The following is an 18,001-nucleotide window of genomic DNA, read 5'->3' on the forward strand; positions in this document are numbered from 1 at the left end:
TGATGGAATCGAGGGAGTAGTGACGTACAAAAGTATGTACTGAAGCCCAGGTGGCTGCATCACAGATGTAACGAATAGGAACACCCCTCTGGAGGGCAGTAGACGTAGCCACTCCCCTGGTAGGATGGGCCCGCAAGCCAGCCGGAGGGTCCTTACCCGCCAAGCGGTAACACTCGGAGATAGCTAAAATAATCCAACGAGACAAAGTCTGTTTCGTCACAGCTTGTCCCAAACGCTTCCCAGCGTAACCAATAAAAGTTGATCGTCCACTCTGACCCGGGACATGCGCGAAATATAAAAGCTCAACGCTCTCCGAGGATCAAGCCTATGGAGCCTCTCCTCTTCCTTACCAGGATGTGGAGGAGGATAGAACGCCGGAAGAACAACCTTCTGGCTCAAATGAAAATCCAAAACCACCTTCGGAAGAAAAGAAGGACAAACTCCAAGGACAACCCTGTTCTTATGAAACACAGTGAGGGTGGCTTAACTGAAAGTGCCTGTAACTCACTCACTCTGCGAGCGGAAGTAACCGCAACCAAAAACAGTTTTAAGAGTTAGCAGTCTCAAAGGGCAAGAATGTAAAGGCTCAAACGGAGCACCCATAAGAAACTTAAGAACAAGGTTCAAATCCCAACCGGGCACCAGAAAAGGTGACTGAGGGAACACATTAGTGAGCCCTTTCAAAAACTGAGAAATTAAAGGAAACTTAAAATAGGAACACTCTTCAGACGAGCGCTTAAATATGGACAGCGCCGCCAGGTAACCTTTACTGGTCCCCACTTGCAAGCCCCTGTGGGCCAAAGAAAGCAAAAAAGACAGAACCATGGGAATGTCACATTCAAAAGGATCCACATTCTTAACTCTGCACCAGTCGCAGAACTTTCTCCAACGGCACAGAGACTTTGTTGCCGGCCGCCTGGCCGAAAGCAACACCTCCATCACGTCTTCAGGGAGGTCCCAATCCTTATACCTCAACCTTTCAGAAGCCAAGCGTGAAGGTTGAGGGATCTGATCTCTGGATGGAGAACCTGACCCCACTCCCGTGAGAGCAGATCGTCTCGGTACGGAAGATGACATGGAGGGCAGATGGACAATTCGAGAAGGTCCGGGTACTACGTCCTCCGGGCCCACGCCGGAGCAGTGAGGATCATCCGGGAACCGAACCTCTGTAACCTCCGCAGTACTTGCGGGTTGACGGGGACAGGAGGAAACGCGTACAGCAGCGGGAATGACCACTCCACCACGAACGCGTCTCCAAAGGCTCCTTTTGGAGGAAATTCCCGCGAGCAAAACCTTTCGCACTTCCGGTTGACACTGGAGGCGAAGAGATCTACTTGAGGGGTCCCCCAAAGGGCGAAGATCTCCAGGAGAATCTCCTGAGCCAGCTCCCACTCGTGAGAGATCGTGCTCTGCCTGCTCAGAGCGTCCGCCACCTCGTTGTCATCTCCGGCCAGATGAACAGCCGAGATCGAAACTTCCTGCTGGATGGCCCAGAACTCGAGCTGCATCGCCTCCCTGCACAGAGGAAGTGACCCTACCTCCCCCCCCCTTTTTGTTGAGGGAGTGCATGGCCACCGTGTTGTCCGTTAGAACCAGGACACTCTTTCCTCGCACAGCCGGCAGAAAAGCCTTCAGGGCAAGCCTGACGGCCCTCAGCTCCAACATATTGATATGGAGTCTGGACTCCGACGGAGGCCAACGACTGCTGACTGACAACTCGTTGGCATGCGCTCCCCATCCCGTGAGGGATGCGTCCGTCACGATCGTCACCTCCGGCCAGGGCAGCCGAAATGGGGCCCCCTTCATTAGATTGCCTTCGACGGCCCACCACAGAACGTCCTGGGCGACCGAGGGCGGCACCTGAACAGGGTCTGACAGCCTGCCGGAGGACTGAGACCACTGGAGCTTGAGTTCCCACTGCAAAGATCTCATCCGCAGACGAGCCTCTGGCACCAGAAGAATGCAGCATGCCATGAGGCCGAGCAGTCTCAAGAACTCGGACGCTGGGAGATTCTGGGCAAGTTGAAACTTGTGCACCATCTGCTGAATGTGAAGAGCCCTCACCTGGGGAGGAAAACACTGCCCCAGGGACGTATCGAGCACTGCTCCAATGTACTGGAGCCGCTGCGTTGGTGTCAAATGGGACTTCTTTAAATTGAGGGAGAAGCCTAGCTTGTGAAGGGAGTGGCAGGTGACGGACAGATGATCCAGGACTTGCTCGGGAGAGCTCCCCCTGATCAACCAATCGTCCAGGTAGGGGTAGACGTGAATCCCCCCCTTTCCTGAGATGCGCTGCCACCACCACCATGTGCTTGGTGAAAACCCTCGGGGCGGAGGTCAAGCCGAACGGCAGGACACGAAGCTGAAAGTGCGAGTCGCCAACCGCGAACCTCAGGTACTTGTGCTTGGGATGGATCGGCACATGGAAGTAAGCATCCTTGAGGTCGAGAGACACCAACCAGTCCTGAAGTTGAAGGGCCTGGAGGACTTGAGAAAGAGTCACCATCTTGAACTTGTCCTTCCTGAGGAGTTTGTTCAAACCGCGCAAGTCCATGATGGGTCTCAATCCCCCGTCTTTCTTTGAAATCAAAAAATAAGGGGAATACCATCCCTTGTTACTCTCCGCTACAGGCAACAGTTCTATGGTGCCTTTCTCCAGCAGGGCTTGAATTTCCTGCGCAAGGAGCGGATCCGAACTCTTCAAAGAGAGGTTCCCAGGTGGATTGTCGTGAGGCCTCTGCCAAAAAGGAAGACAGTAGCCGTGGGTTATGATCTCCAGAACCCACACATCTGAAGTAATGGCTCGCTACTGTACAAGATGCTGCGCCAGCCTTCCCCCAACCGGCGAACCATGGGACCTGGCCTCATGACTGAGTGGTAGCGGCTGCGGCGTTGCCCGAGGGCAAAGAGGCAACTGCCCGAGCGGCCTTGGCAACTCAAGTACCCTTGTTTCCACCCCTGGCACTGTTACAGTGGCCTCTTTGACTACTAGCTCCTCTCGCTTTACTGAAGGACGAGTAATAGCGAAAGGAACCTCCCCTCCATTGCTGTCCCCTAGGACGAAAAGGCAGAGGTTGGCGAACTGCAGCGCCCTACGACTTTGCTGCAGCTTTGGAGGTCTGCAACCTCTCAAGGCTCTCGTCAGCCTTGTTGCCAAAAAGATGTTCACCGTCAAAGGGCATGTTGAGGAGCCGGGACTGCATATCAGGAGCGAATCCAGACTTCTGCAACCACGCAAACCTGCGTATTACGGTACCCGCCGCCATGGATCGGCTGACACAATCTGCCATGTCCAACCCCGACTGAACGGCCTCACACATGGCATCCTTGCCATCCTGCACCATAGCAAGGAAACCATCCCGTTATTCCCCTTCGGGAATACGTTCAGCCGCTAATGCAACACAGTTCCACAGAGTGTGTGTGAAACGAGACCAGGCACATATGGAGTGTGCCGCCTGAAGCGCCATACCCCTGAAGAAAACACTTTCTTCGCCCAACCGTCAAAACGTTTTTCGTCCCTATCCGGAGGGATGGTAGGATACGACGCCTGCTTTGCCGGGGCCATAGCTGCCTGCACCACCAAACTCTCCGGAGTGGGGTGCCTGGACAAGTAGCAGGGGTCGCTACTGGCTGGACGGTATTTTCGTGACAAAGACTTGCCCACTGCCGGGAGACTCTCCGGAGCAGTCCAAGCCGCCGCCACCCTTCTCTGCAGAGCCATATGAAACAGCAAAACTGGGTCAGTGGGGGGGGGACCAAGATCAAGAATGTCCGTGAGATCATCCTGAACGAACTCCCCTGGAGAAGCTGACCAACCCAAGTACTCAGTGACCCGAGACATAAGGCGCTGATATGAAGAATCGGCATGAGTGCCAGGCTCCGGCCTACAAAACTCCACCTCCGGAGAGGTGTCCAGTCTACTGGCATCATGCAGTGACTGCCGCAGGTCATGAAACTGGCTATGGCCCAAGATAAGCTCATCTGGTACCGTAACCGCAACCAAGCCGTCAGAGCCTTCATCACCCTCTGAAATGTACACCAGGCGGGGAGAGGAAGACATCTGGGGACCAAAGCAGTGCCTGACCTTAGCCAGAGCCTTTCTAGGGGCTAACCCCGTGCCATGGCGCCTCGAAAGGTGTTGAGGGCGCTGAACGAGTCGGCGTCGACAGAAACGGTGCCGACGTCCGCTGCAGCGCCGGCAGCATCGACGGCGTCGACACAGGCCTCTAAGCCGGAGCTCCGAGCGTGTCTCTCGACGACCTAGGTGCCGACGACCCGCTCGGAGGCGGAGCCTCGAGAGAAATCGTTGACGGCGTCGGCACCACAGGCGTCGACGTCTTCTTTGAAGACGGCACAGGATCACGCTGTCTCGAGCACGTCGAGGACCAGGACCTGGAACGGGCATGGCGAGAACGGCTACCCTTGTCCGAGCGGGACCTCTCCCGTGAGCCGTGCCGACCACCCGAGCCCGAAGGCGTACGAGCGGTGACTCTCGACCAGTGCCGACCGACCCCACTCGGAGGCGCAGACGGACCGGTGCCCTGCGATTCAAGAATCGCTAGCATCTGCTTCCTGAAGGAAGCCCATTCCTCCGGTGTCGCTTGCATGGAGGGATAAGCGACCCACCGACGGGCAGAGTCCTCGGAAGAGGACGGGGAAGGCGACCGATGCCGGCGCTTCCGGAAATGCCTCGAAGAGGCGGAGGAGTGGCGAGACCGACTCCTGGAAGGAGACCCACTGGACTTCCGAGGATGACGCAAAGAGTTGCCCCTCGAGTCATCCATCGAAAGCCCCGCAGACCTCGACTTCCGGGGCTTAGACACCCGACCTACCGACAGCTTCTTCTGGCGTTCCCGCATGGCCTTTGCCGTGAGCGACTGGCAGTCGACACAGTCGTCTGTATCATGGGCCTCCCCGAGGCACCAGAGGCAGGCGTTGTGTGAGTCCATGACCGACTTCTTGGACCCACAGTCCCCGAATTTCTTGAAGCCCGGACGCGGGGTTGAAGACTAAGTAGACATCGCCACGAACAGCTCTTCACAAAAAAACAAACAGGTTCAACGAACCGAGAAGAAAACGTCAAACTTCAAAGAGTCGAGGCGTACCGAGATGCACGAAGCGAACACGTTCGTGGAAAAAACGGAACTGAGGCTATGGGCGTCGTGCGTCCTACTTATCACATTGGGTGACGTCGGCCATCGGAGAGGTCCTCGGGGATGCCGCATCCACGTCATCGACGCAGGACCAAGAGGCCGAAGATTTTCCGAAGCAGCACAGCTGTGGACATTACCTGTCATAGATATGGAATACGCCAGAGGTCCCAATCCCCTCGAACTGTAGTACACCTCTCACCTTTCAAAATAATCTTCAACTTACTCATCAAAAATTCAGACAGAGGATATGGATCAAGAATCATCAAAAATGCAATCAGTAAAGCAGAGCAAGTTTCGAGAGATTCCCTTTTGAGGGACAAACCAAAACTTGGGAAAACAAGACCCATAACCCAGTTTATTACCACATCCAGTACGGAAGCTAAAACAATCAAACCGATATTAACAAACCATTGGAACATTCTCCTTACGGATTCAAGTTTACAAAAACATACCATCAAAAACCTAATCAGCCCAAGTTTTCTCAGCCCATTAACAAACGAGAGAAAAATATTCTTTCAAACTACAAACAAGGGTACACACAAATGTGGACACTGTAAGCTATGCCCATTTATGCAACAAGGAAAAAAAGATATCTTGCTCCCGAATGGAAAAACAAAATTCATCAATCAGATTTATTGTAATTCAACCTATGTGATCTATGGAATTTAATGTATTTGTGGGAAACTATACATTGGGAGTACCATAAGGAAACTGAAGGTGAGATTACTGCAACATATAAGAGCAATCCGAAATAAAGATTTAAGATCCCCCATCCTGGTTCATATTACTACGAATCACCCAACTTTTGACATTGCTGATCTTAAAGTTTTTGGCTTGGAGAAAGTGACTTTACCCCCTCGAGGAGGAAATAAGTAGGAACTACTACGCAAGCATGAATGCAAATGGATTTGTATAATGGATACATGCGTAACAGGTTTAAATTGTAACACGGAAATGTACAATTGGCTATAGATAATTCTTTCATTTAAAAAATGTTTTTTCTTTTATTTTTCAGATTTAACGCACTTGTTATTTGTTATTGAATTTCTATTTAGGACAAATCTATACATCAGGATTATTTCTCTATTTCTACATATGAATTTGATTGAATGCACCAATTTATGAAACTTTGTTAATACCCAAATAAGATACTATTATGAAATCAAAATAAAAGCTTTACCAAAAGAGTATAAATTAAACACATTTAAAATAAAAATATAGCCCAAATCGCGATTAGTATAAATAGAGCGCGAAATCCCCTGTAAAACACATACCCGTTCGGAAATGCTCATCATTGCAAGAAAGGACTTTACTACAAAAAGACTGAAAATAAGGTAAGCTACTTTGCTGGCATAGACTGCTAACTTTAAATAATCCCTTTTCTCCAAGCGCTCCATATAAGACATTATTTCTTTACTTTTCTCTACCCCCTTTAGTGCCTCTGATCCATAGAAATGTATACAAAGATCAGAAGGCAATACCTACAAACATTGACTAAGAAGCAATTGGACATATTAGTAATTAACCATTTACTTGATGCAACTTGGATGAATAAGAACATTGATCTTGGAAAATTCTGTATAAATAATAGGGCGAGTCAAACACAATGTTTATTGTTTAAACCTCAAATGGAATTGAATATTAATTTGAATGTGTAAACCATATGTCAGTACTTTATAGTATTTACAAGTATTTTTTGTTTTTTTTCAATAGAAAGTAGCTCTTCTCCTGATGAACCATTGACATTTTCAATCGGCAACACGTGTCGAGAGTAAAAGATATAAAACTTGGAGTGAAGTAAGGATCTGTACATGTTATCTGATGTGAAAATATAAGGTGTGAAGTTATCAGGCAGAAAATGTTTAAAAATTAAAAATGTGAAGACTATCAGCACTATTGAATTGGAAATTCTTTCTTTCATTGAATCAAAGTGGAATTTGTTTTGATAACAATTGTATGACTCACCAGTGGACATAAGGAAAAAAAGGTTGGCACATTTGAGTAATTTCTTCCCAAATCCTCTCTCACTTATAGTATACCTGTGTAGCAGCCACACAGTCCTTGGGAAATACTCATGCTGACAACTTAACGTATGTACTTTACGCTTTTCAACACCTGGTCTATTTTTAGATTACAATAGCAGTCGCCAAGGGAGTGCTCTTTTTGGCCGCAACCTTATTTGTTTTGGCTTACACTGAAGCACTGCCCAGTAGGCACATTTGTTATGCAATGACCTCCATTACATGAAAAAGAAGATCCTGACCACCTAAGCACATCAGCAGCAGGAGAAGGAGGCTGCGGCTATCTCCCCATTGAGCGCTTAGTTCAACATGCCACAGGTAACTGCGCCGTTTGTATGCGTGTTGCTGGATTCTCATCTATGACCCCGAAAAAGGAATACATGCCACAAATATTAGGATTTCCAACGTCCGATATATGCTACTTACATTCTTCTTTTATTAACAAATTCCCACATAAGCAGAAAGATTTTATGATAAAACTGCACATTTCAATCTTATAGTAGCAATGTTGGCCATTTACATAGAGCACACCACAAACCCAGTGTTCTCGTGAGACTAGATGGCATTACCAAACTCAAAGGTCCTGAAATGATTGACCAGGAAAGGGTGATGGGCTGAGGGCCCCCTGCAGGGATTCAAGCGTGTGGCTGAACGCTGCACAGATACCAGGAGTAAGCACTGAACAATAGCGCCTTCACTGGGCACACACATTGTAAGGTCCTTCCCAAGATCACTTCTCGCCACAATGATCTGCCTCCAATGAGTGTCAGTGCAGGGAGGAATTACCATTGCCCAGTAATAACTTACAGACATCCATGGGACAGGGGGCACCACACGACATAGGAGAAAACTGCAAAATTATCTGGGCATTGTAAACTACACATATCGGTTCCTTTGCCTTCTCACCTACTGCTGGCTCCTGCCAACCAATAGAGGGAAGGACCACACACTGTACAATAGGTTAGAAGGCTGCTACCTTCATAACAGCATTTCTTAGATGCTATAGTGAGGGTTTTGACAGAGAAATTAGTGCTGGTAATTCGTGGGCAACACCCCATACAACAGGCTAATTGAACCTGTCCTCAGTAATGGGCTCAAACATTTTTGGCAAATGTTGAAACGCTTGAGGTTTCATCCTAAAATGGTAATAACCCAGATGTGTAACGCGTGCTCCCTGTGCCGAGAGGCAGCTGCACTGCACTGAAGACGCCCAACAAGGCAGAAGGTTATGGGAAATGGCAGATGGTACTCTTGGCCAGAGGAGTATTCAGAGACTGGTATGTAAAAGTGCATTTCTCCTGCGGTGAGTTAGGGCGAGCTAGCACGCAACAGTAGACTTTACAAAAATGTCATCACAATAGAACACGGTATTGCTTTGTGTTCTTTTTCTTTAAAAGACACCCATTTTTGGCAACTATGGAAATGGAGGACTTGCTCTACGAACATGCAATTGTGACAAAAAGATCAAAGAACACACAAGACAAAAGTAAAGTTCCACACTCGTGTTTCAAAAAATGGGTTGGTGGAAATACTTCTGTGTAAGGATGGGTAATTTAGGGGATTAACTCACTCAACTAAAACAGGGACCCTCCCTTTAGTTCCCTTTAGGATCATCTGTCAGGGGGAAGATAAATCACTGACGTGTTCAGTAGATGGAAAAGCTAAATGGAGGTCAAGACCTACACACGCTTGCATATATAGCACTTGGTTTCTTCTTGACTCAAAGCTCACAGTACCAGGGTTATAGCACCCAGCCCACTGCTGGCCTTCTTAATCCATTTGGGCACAGCACTTGCTCGCTTCCTTTTAAGTCTAGAGCTATAGCACCATACACGCCGTCTTCTAAGTCTCCATGGCCAGAGCACTGTGCTTGCTGCTTTGCAATCCTACAGATTTACACCTGTGAATTTCTTAGCAACCCTGGGGATATAGCGCACTGCCGCTTGTTCCCAAACTCTAACAGCAAGTATTTCCCTAGCCAAGGGTGCAATTGGAGCTGGTTTGTTCTCACCCATTTGTCAGGGGAGGATCTCTGAATAACTGGCCTCTACGAGCAAGTATTCCTTTCCCCTTGCTTAGGGTTTCTGTCAGGCTCCGATATCTGGCTTCTGGCATATAATCCTCAGTACACCTCCCGTGGTGTCATCCAGTGCCCAAGATAAAGCCTTTAGTAGGCTTGCAGCTCTTTCCCTGGCCCAGACCGACACCACTTCCAGCTTTCTGAGGATCTCATAGCTCCTTGGATTATCTCCTACATCTCCCAATTGGTGGCCTTCCTGATGGGGTCCCTTATGATTGGCCACGATCAATGTCCCTCTGTGCTCCCCTCAGAAGTTTCCAGATGCTCCCAAAGGTGTCTCTGCATTCTCTCCCCATCTGAGATTGGTTTTGGTAATCCCTCATGGTGGTGACCAGAGGTTGAAATCCCTGGTCTGTCATTTCAAGTCCACTGGAAGGGGCTGGTCAGTGTGGTTCCGCAGAGTAGCATTTGGCTCCTGACAACTCTCTGGTGGGCCAAGCTGCCGAGCTATTGCTTAGTTGTTGTTTCCATGAGGCAGCATGAGAATAGTCTCAACAGGCTCAATCGTTGGCTTCCAGGGTTTTTCACTCCAAGTCTGCGCAGCACCAGCGATGTGCAAATGGGACATGGTTTTCCGGCGGTGGCTCTTTTGGAATTCGAGAAATTAGGGATTGTGGGCTCGGGATGGGTGGATCCTGTTGGGAATGTGTCTGTAGATGACTAATGGGGACCACCTACATTCTTGTATCCATGACTGAGTAAACAAAAATGAATGGTACGTACTTCCAATATCATGCATGAGGATTTTGGAAATGAGGCATTCCGTTGGATCTATAGACACTCCCCCAAAGAGCTCGTCACCTCACTTGGCGATATTGTCAGCCCTTGGAGTCCTTCACACTCCCAAAGGTAGCTTAAACAATGTGACTTAAATCATACCATCTTCTGGTGGGAGGGAATGGACGCAGGGGCTAGGAAGGGCGCCACGCACGCAGCTGTCCTGCGGAGGAAGGAAGGCACTCGAGGACTATGCGTGGCCTGAACACATTGACTAGTTTAAAGTGATGCATCGTTTTTACAGTTTCCATCTTTCAAAAATGTGCTTCCCAGATAACTATTGTAGAATACGTGCCAACAAAAGAGCTTCTTGTGCAAAAACAGTCTCCAGTGCACTTAAATGAGCACCACTCATAAACTGGGCTATAATCAATTGGGGATTTGCTGCAGTGAATCTGCTGCAGTTAAATGAGTACCGCTCATACACTGGGCTATATGTTGTTCAATAGCTTTATTCGGCAATTGCCATAAAAGCACTAATTTACGCTCTTAAAACACAAAATCAAATCACAAACGACTAGTCTAAATAATAAAATGACATTCAAAAGACAGTTAAAAGTGCATCCAATTCGTTCCTAAATGTCCAAAGAAATTGGCATATGCAAATACACACAACATTAGAAGGGTTCATATCAAATACAGGTATTAAAACACTTTGCCCCCAATTGTACCCCCTTTGATCTTCTCAACCATGTCAGGTGTAAATATTTCGAGATGAAAAACACTACATTAAGATCACTGGTGCCCTTACAAGTTCCAGTGCCACGTGTGCACTCCTGATTTGCTTTAACCGAAACAAAGGGAGAAGATATTTTTTCTTCAACTCCATAAATCCAACACAAAATTAGCAAATGGGTAACTGTCTCTGCTGCAGCACCACACATCGGGAACCTGGGATCATTCAAGGCTTTCCATTTAGAAGTATAGGGTGCCACTTTCAGAGTATTCGTTCGCAGTTGAACAACGAGGGCACGTGCATACCCAGGTCTAAACACATCTAAGTAGGCCTCATAGCCTGCCACATGCTTAATACTTGGATATCTGGCCTGTGCTAAGCTACATACAGTCCTGCTGCAAAAGGCTATTCCTGGACTCAAGACATACGGATTTGACTGGTTCTTTGAGTCTAGTAGTCATGGTCTCTGAGCAGCTCCACACGTTTGTCAAATGCAGCCTCTCACACACTAGATGTACAAACCTGAACCATGGGAGTGAGCTTGAACCATTGGTGCTCATCATGTGTTTCAGGGCAGATGCATCAATTGGGGATTTGCTGCTATTGAGTTACAACCCAGTGCAATAAAGAAACTAAAACCCGGAGACAGATCTCAGACCAAGACATTGTCATTGCGGGTTTAGGCGTGAAACAGTTTCAAGCAGGTGTTAAAAAGATGCTCCAAGCTCTTAACCTTTTAAAAGGGTTGGGGCATGGCTCTGAATTGGCAAAGACTACATTCATGTCATTTCAAGATGAAGACTTCGATATTCTGTTTTCAATGTCACAGGAGCACTAGCAAGAGGCCAGAGCATTTCTAAGAATGGGGGACCATGCTAAAGGAAATCACATGACCTTTGACCGTCCAAGAAGTCAGGAAAAACGTAGTGTGTGTTATTCAGGACTGTACACGAGGGTACCTTTAAATTAACACACCGGAGGAAACAAAAAAATAATAATGTCACAGACCATGCATATGTGTTATATGTCTGGACAATCTTGCTTAAGTACAGTCCCAATGAAACCGAAGCAGTGTGTATTACAAGCCCTTAGGGACCCACTTGCACTTCAGCCCTCTAAGTAACAGAGCAGAAGTGCACCGTCCACTCCCCTACTGACCCCCCCCCTACTGACCTTTGCAGGCCTACCCACAACTGATGGCACGATGACCGCCACAAACCATCAATTCATGAGTTTATGTGCGTCACATCACATGTCTTACCTGACATTTTGTGCAGTGTGTAAATAACTCTTCCTGATCTTGGCGATTGGAGAAGATACCTTTATGCGCCTGTTAATAGGTCAAACAATGGAAGAGGAAAACCTACCTTGTCAAATAGAAATATTCATGGCCCGGTTAGCGCCCGCAGCCTTGGGACAGCTTAGCTCTCGCTTGCACTACCACCTGGACTGGAAGACTCCACACAAGTGTACACATGCCAGGTCTAGCATGAACCCATTTGAAAAGAAAGGACAATCCCCAGCCCTTAAATGATCCCAGGATGGTGTTGCTACCAAGTTCTAGCCCGGTTAAGTTTGTGGCCTAGAATTGAAGCCTTGACCTTTGGTAGGCTGTGCGGCTGGCGATCGGCAACGCTTTGCAATGGTCCGTGATCTGTGAATTAGGGATTGAGGTGGTGTATTTAGTCACAGGCAAGGCTTTGCATATCACCCTCGTGTAGATATACTGACTTAGTTTTGCAAGTGCAAAACAAACTCATGAGAATGTGGATTTGCCTTTTGCAGAGCTCTTAAGTTTTGCATGGCCATGCGTGATAAGGCCACACACTCCTGTTTTTTTTCTGCTTTGGATTCTGGGACTTGTAGCTTTTTCTTTGCCATTTGAAATTTAGGAACATTACAAGTCCCGCAAAAACAGGACGGGAAACTTCAGACCTCTGCTTTCGATTGCAAGTGTTTTTTATAAAAAGGCACTTAATTGACCTCCTAAACCATTGCAGGTCGTCGTGTGAGACGGGAGTAATTATAATGGAATGCTGACTGGCACCACCTCTACGGTGTCCGGTCAATTGGTCGACAACATTTGGTCGACGGGACAACTGGTCGACACCATTTGGTCGAATGCCAAATGGTCGAATTTTTTTTATTTATTTATATATGTGTTTTGTGGGTTTTCGTGTGGGGGAAAAAAAAAAAAGAAAAAAAAGGGGGTTGGGGGGACCCCCCCCAAAAAAACCAAAAAAGGAGTAAAAAAAAAAAAAATTCGACCATTTGGCATTCGACCAAATGGTTTCGACCAGTTGTCCCGTCGACCAAATGTTTTCGACCAATTGACTGGTAACCCTTCTCTACTTAATGGCACTGAGGAGGTGTCTCTGGACAGAAAATGTGTCCGCTGTTTACGCATACAAAGTTACATGCACCTACTTTCCATTCAACAATTATTCTCAACAAATGTGAACGTAGAAAAAGACACTAATAAATGATGGCGAAATTGATGAATTCGCACTGTTGCCTAAGTGCTTAACAAGAGAGGAAGCACTAAGATTCAACAAGAATCTGTGATTGAATCCAGGATACTCGTCATCTGGATTTAAAAGGAGACCTCTGGCTTTACAGTGACATGTTCCTGCATCACTCATGTCTAGAAGCATTTCAATGGAATGTTCCTTTGTTCCGAATGAGAGCCTTGTTTGCAAAATGATTCAGAATGGCGTAGACTGCTGAAGGAAGGCATGTCGATGCCAGCTGGAAGCTGCTTTGGCACTGCTTGCATGTTCATGTTTTCGGGTAAAGGATGTGAATATACTGCAGATTAGCGAGGAAGGCGAAGACTTTCCTGCAAATGGGCTGCCAGGGACGAGATCTAGAGTTTAGAGATTTGCGGACTCACCTTTCCTTTTCCAGGCGTTTCTCTTCTCGTCCTTGTTACTGTCGCTTGCACTGCTTCTGCTGCCGCCACTGCTGTTCTCTGAGCTTTGGGAGTCCGACTGGGCGCCGCTACTCTCTTCCGAGTCTTCCGACAGCTCTTTCACCCACTCTCCAACGTCCTTCTACAAGAGGAATTGGGAAAAGAGAGTGCAGATTAATCACTGTAGGGACTCCTATGTCCCTTCCCAGAGATCCCACCCATGTTGAGAAACAATGCACCTGCAACGGTATCAGCAGAAATGATGGACAATGAACAGTCCAATGGAGAAATGACCCCATCTTTTTAGCGACATTTTGGAACATTTTAAAAAATATATAGTTGTGGGGTGGGGCAAGGGCGGCGGGAAGGAGGGGGGGGGGGGGGTCAATAAACGGTCCTTGAAATGTTCCTAGACATCCATCTGAACCAGGTGTCCCTATGTGTAAAGGTGCCATGCTCAGGGAGGGTCAGTTTCCCTCAACAATGGGTCAATAGAACAAGGCTCAAACCACTCAAGTCAAGCCAGGAGACAGTGACAAAGAAAGTGTTCCAAAAGTCCTATCAAGTCTAAACAAAAGTTAAGGGTTACATCAAAATGGGTTCCCTCCTCTAGGTTGGTCCCATTGCTGGAGGTATAGAATCGATGGGGGCAGTCTGCTACGCTGATCCTTGCCTCAAGGCAAAGATTGTTCCCTGCCATGGAACAGTGGCCCTTGTACAGCCACTTTTTTTGGAGACCCCCTGTTCACTACCTCCTAGGGCAAACTGTCGGCCACGCTCCGGGTTGGCGGGCAAGGACTTCATGCCAGTCTGGGCTCAAGGTTGCAGTATGCAGTTGGGTCTGGTGCGTCCTGGTGGAGTTCGGCAGAAAAGCCGGGCCCTTCTCTCACCTTCTAACCACGGCCACCAATGTAGTTTTCGCTGTACACCTTTTCCGTCCGACTACATCTGGGCTGTCTTCCCTGTCCCCTGGAATAATTGTGCCATCTCCTACCTTTACCACCTCTGAACTCTTTCTCTGAAAGATCTCCTCCGGATCCCCTCTACCCTTGCTTCTTAAGAGGGTGGTCCCTTGCTCTCTCTCCAGTCTAAGAAGATCTGGCTATACCCCCCTCTTTTCAGGTCTCTTCGCTCCTCGCATGGTATCCCTTTTACTGTAGCAGTCCCTCCTCAGAGTGTCTCTCCACCTCAGTGATCATTCCTTCTATCAGGTCTTCTCTTTTTTCCTCTACACACTAAATCGCTCTTCCAACATCTTGACTCTTCTCTTGATTCCCAAAACAAATCTCCAATTTGGTCTCCTCACTCCCCTTTAAGATTTCTTCAGCCGATCTTATCCTTTTGTCAAGGGATTTCTCCCTTCATCTCTTCCTCCATTATGCTACTCTCCTCCAAACTGCCCCTTAACTTCTTTCCTGCACAATTTGCACCTCCTCGTCTTCCAGATGGTACTCTTTGCATTCCTCTGCATGGCAATACCCATCTCTCTGCTTCCAAACAACTGCTCTTTTCCCAAAAAACAGGAACTTCCTCATGCTCCATATAGCAATTACTCCGTGCTCACCAACTACACGTTTTTTTCTCTCAACCAATCTATAGTTCTTTTCTAAACCCCCCACTTTTGTCTTCTCATCACACACTAGTAGCTCCTCCTTCGTCATCATACTATCCTAGTGCACTCTCCAGTAAAGGGTTCTGCTAGTGTATGCTGATCTCCTCCTGCCCGCCTTTGAAAGGCTGCTCTCACATCACCCTCGAGTGGTGCTTTGGGCTCTGCTTGGCAACTGTGTGGTATGGCCTGGCCTTGCCTGTGATTGTGATTGTGACATGTGCTTGGTGCCCTGTGGGTTAATAGTGGGATACCCTTAGGTTATGTAAGAGGATTCAATTCAACACTACAGCTAAGTCAATGTCTAGTCTGGGATACTGAATGGAAACCCTTATTGATATATCTTTATGTCCAGTTCATGTGTTCTGGATGACTACCCCTATATAACACCCCTCTCTTGGAATCCCCCTGACCCCACTGAGCCAAGAAGTAGTTCTGTTTTGCAAGTTAAAAGGTTTATTTGATAATTTAAACAATAGATATATATATATCACACTTTATAATAATTTAATAATTGAATATCACACTTAATCTGAGCAGTAATCAATAATGGATAGTCTGGCACTAGCACACTTGTGAATAGGAACAGAAGAATAAAGTGGTAGAGAATGCTTTATATAAGTTCAGATGGATGTAATGTTGAATGAAAATGCCATACAGAAAATACTCAATATGATTTCAACAAAATAATTTAATCACTTTTCTCTGGCAATCCCCTCCCCCCTTTATGCAATGCAAGGAAATGGAAGGAAAGCACACAGTTCTCAGAAATGCAATCAAATGTAATTCAGTTCACCCCAGCAAGCTTAGACTACAGAAGTTGGAAACACAGGCCCAAAATGCTTTTATATGTGCTGGCAATGAAGTGAAAAATATGCTAAAATGCTTTTAATTCCCTCTAGAGGTTCAGGGTGAGTGGTATCTAGTTAATATTAGTCCAGGCTCACTCTAGCAATGATTCAGGGATGGTTCTTAAGAGGCAAACAAATTTTTAGCAAGGAAAGCAAGGAAACTGCCGTTTTCACACGTGGAGAAATTTGCAAATCGCGGCAAAATTCGCGAGTGCGTCTTTCGCGATTGCGGCAATAGTGTATGGAATAGGAATGCGGTTCTAGGTTCGTTGAAAAGCCAAGATTCCCAGCTTTCAGAGGAAAGTTACTGCAAGTCTCTAAGACAAACGGTCACGGAGATATCAGCGATATGGTAAAGGTCATTTTTCAGATTTAAAATTTTAAAGTTCAAAGTGACAAGTGACAGCTAGCAACTAGAAATGACAGGTGACAGCTTTACAAAATGACAGGTGACAGTTAGGAGGCAGTTCTACTTAGATTAAAATAGATTGAATTATATTATTTTAACTAAGAGATTGGTTCTGCACAGTTCTGCTAGGTACTCACAATATATTTAGAAATAGAATGGGCCTCGCCACGGATCTGGTCAGGTTTTAGACTGGACTCTGGTCTGGTCTCGGCACTTCACAGTGATCTGGGTCAGCTCTCTGGTTCTGCTAACAGTGGTCTGGGTTAGCTCTGCTCTCTCTGGGTACAGCACTGCTTCTGGATCTTTCTGCACAGCTTTCTCTGGAGATTGATGGATTTGAAGTCTGGATCTCTGGATGTGGTATGGTCCGGCAGCATGCTCCGCAGCAAATGGAATTGAATGTCCCTATCTGTCCTGACTGTCTGCTTTTATGTGTTTTGAAAATGGGTGGAAAGGCTAGCTTCCTAGGCCCTACCCCTCTCCACTTGTCATTGGCCACTTCATTTCATTCCCCCAATCAAGGGGAAGAGGATGAAGTGTCATCATGATGAGGTCCGTTTATGGTACAGAGAACCCACCCCTGTCAAATTACACACAATCTATATTTTGACCCAAAAGACATTTGCACAGGTACACATTTGTTTAAAATTACATGCACCCATCACATATCACAGGAGGTATACCCTGTCCAAATCTGCTCTTCCTGAGAGCTTGCATTGAGAAATGGCAACATATTTCACTTTTTGGTCAGGTTACCAATATCAGATTCTTACTCAAATTTACCCAAATGTGTGCAAGGCATGCAGGCATTAATTGATGAAGTATCAGACTTTTAACATGCATACATTTTAAGTAATACCCTCTTAACTGCTAGTTTGCCCCCAGATCATGCCACCGGTTCTAAAAACCTCTTAAAATGTGGGCAGAAAAATCACAAGAATTATGGTATCATTTAAATAATTATGACAAGTCCGTACTATGAGTTATTCATCTTTTTCTAAAACCATATTCTGGCTCCAAAGGGGTGTGGTTTCCCCCCAGCACAAGGTTGAATTTCTGGTTTTTCCAGTTCTGCCAAGCCAGCTTGCTCTCACAGGCAGTGCTCCTCCCCTTTCCTTCCAGGAGGAAGCCACTTTTACGGCCCTCATAATAAAACATTTGCCTGGGCCCTGGAAGGCCCATTGTTCAAGAGGAATCCATTTATGGCCACTTCAATAAACCCTCTGCCTGGGTCCTATGTTTAGTCTCTAGCAGTCCCTTGATAATTCAATCAGAGAAGTGTCATATCCCTTTTGGTGGGAACAGCAAAAGGCAGCTAGGCCTGGGAACACAGCAGTTGTGCAAGTCTCAACTCCTGTCGGGGGTAGCTGGTGGGCAGAATTCAGTTCCTTAAGCCAGGCCCCAGCTAATGTCACTTTTAGTTACCCAGTTTTCTGCATTCAAATAAAACTAACCATTTTTACATATGCAGCTAGAATTCTGATTCTAAGTTTAAAACTATGACATTTAAACAA

General features: G+C 46.8%; 1 protein-coding gene across 1 annotated transcript in view; it reads right to left on the reverse strand.

The window, feature by feature from the left end:
- ASXL2 (ASXL transcriptional regulator 2) overlaps positions 1–18,001 on the reverse strand; it is a 747,150-nt gene that overhangs the window by 515,345 nt on the left and 213,804 nt on the right. Inside the window, exon 4 of the mRNA XM_069605568.1 lies at positions 13,601–13,760. Within this exon, the coding sequence (XP_069461669.1) occupies positions 13,601–13,760 (160 nt within the window). The remainder of the gene's footprint in view (positions 1–13,600; positions 13,761–18,001) is intronic.

This window comes from Ambystoma mexicanum, chromosome 4p (assembly GCF_040938575.1).
Source record: "Ambystoma mexicanum isolate Mex_15411 chromosome 4p, UKY_AmexF1_1, whole genome shotgun sequence".
Classification (NCBI taxonomy): domain Eukaryota; kingdom Metazoa; phylum Chordata; class Amphibia; order Caudata; family Ambystomatidae; genus Ambystoma; species Ambystoma mexicanum.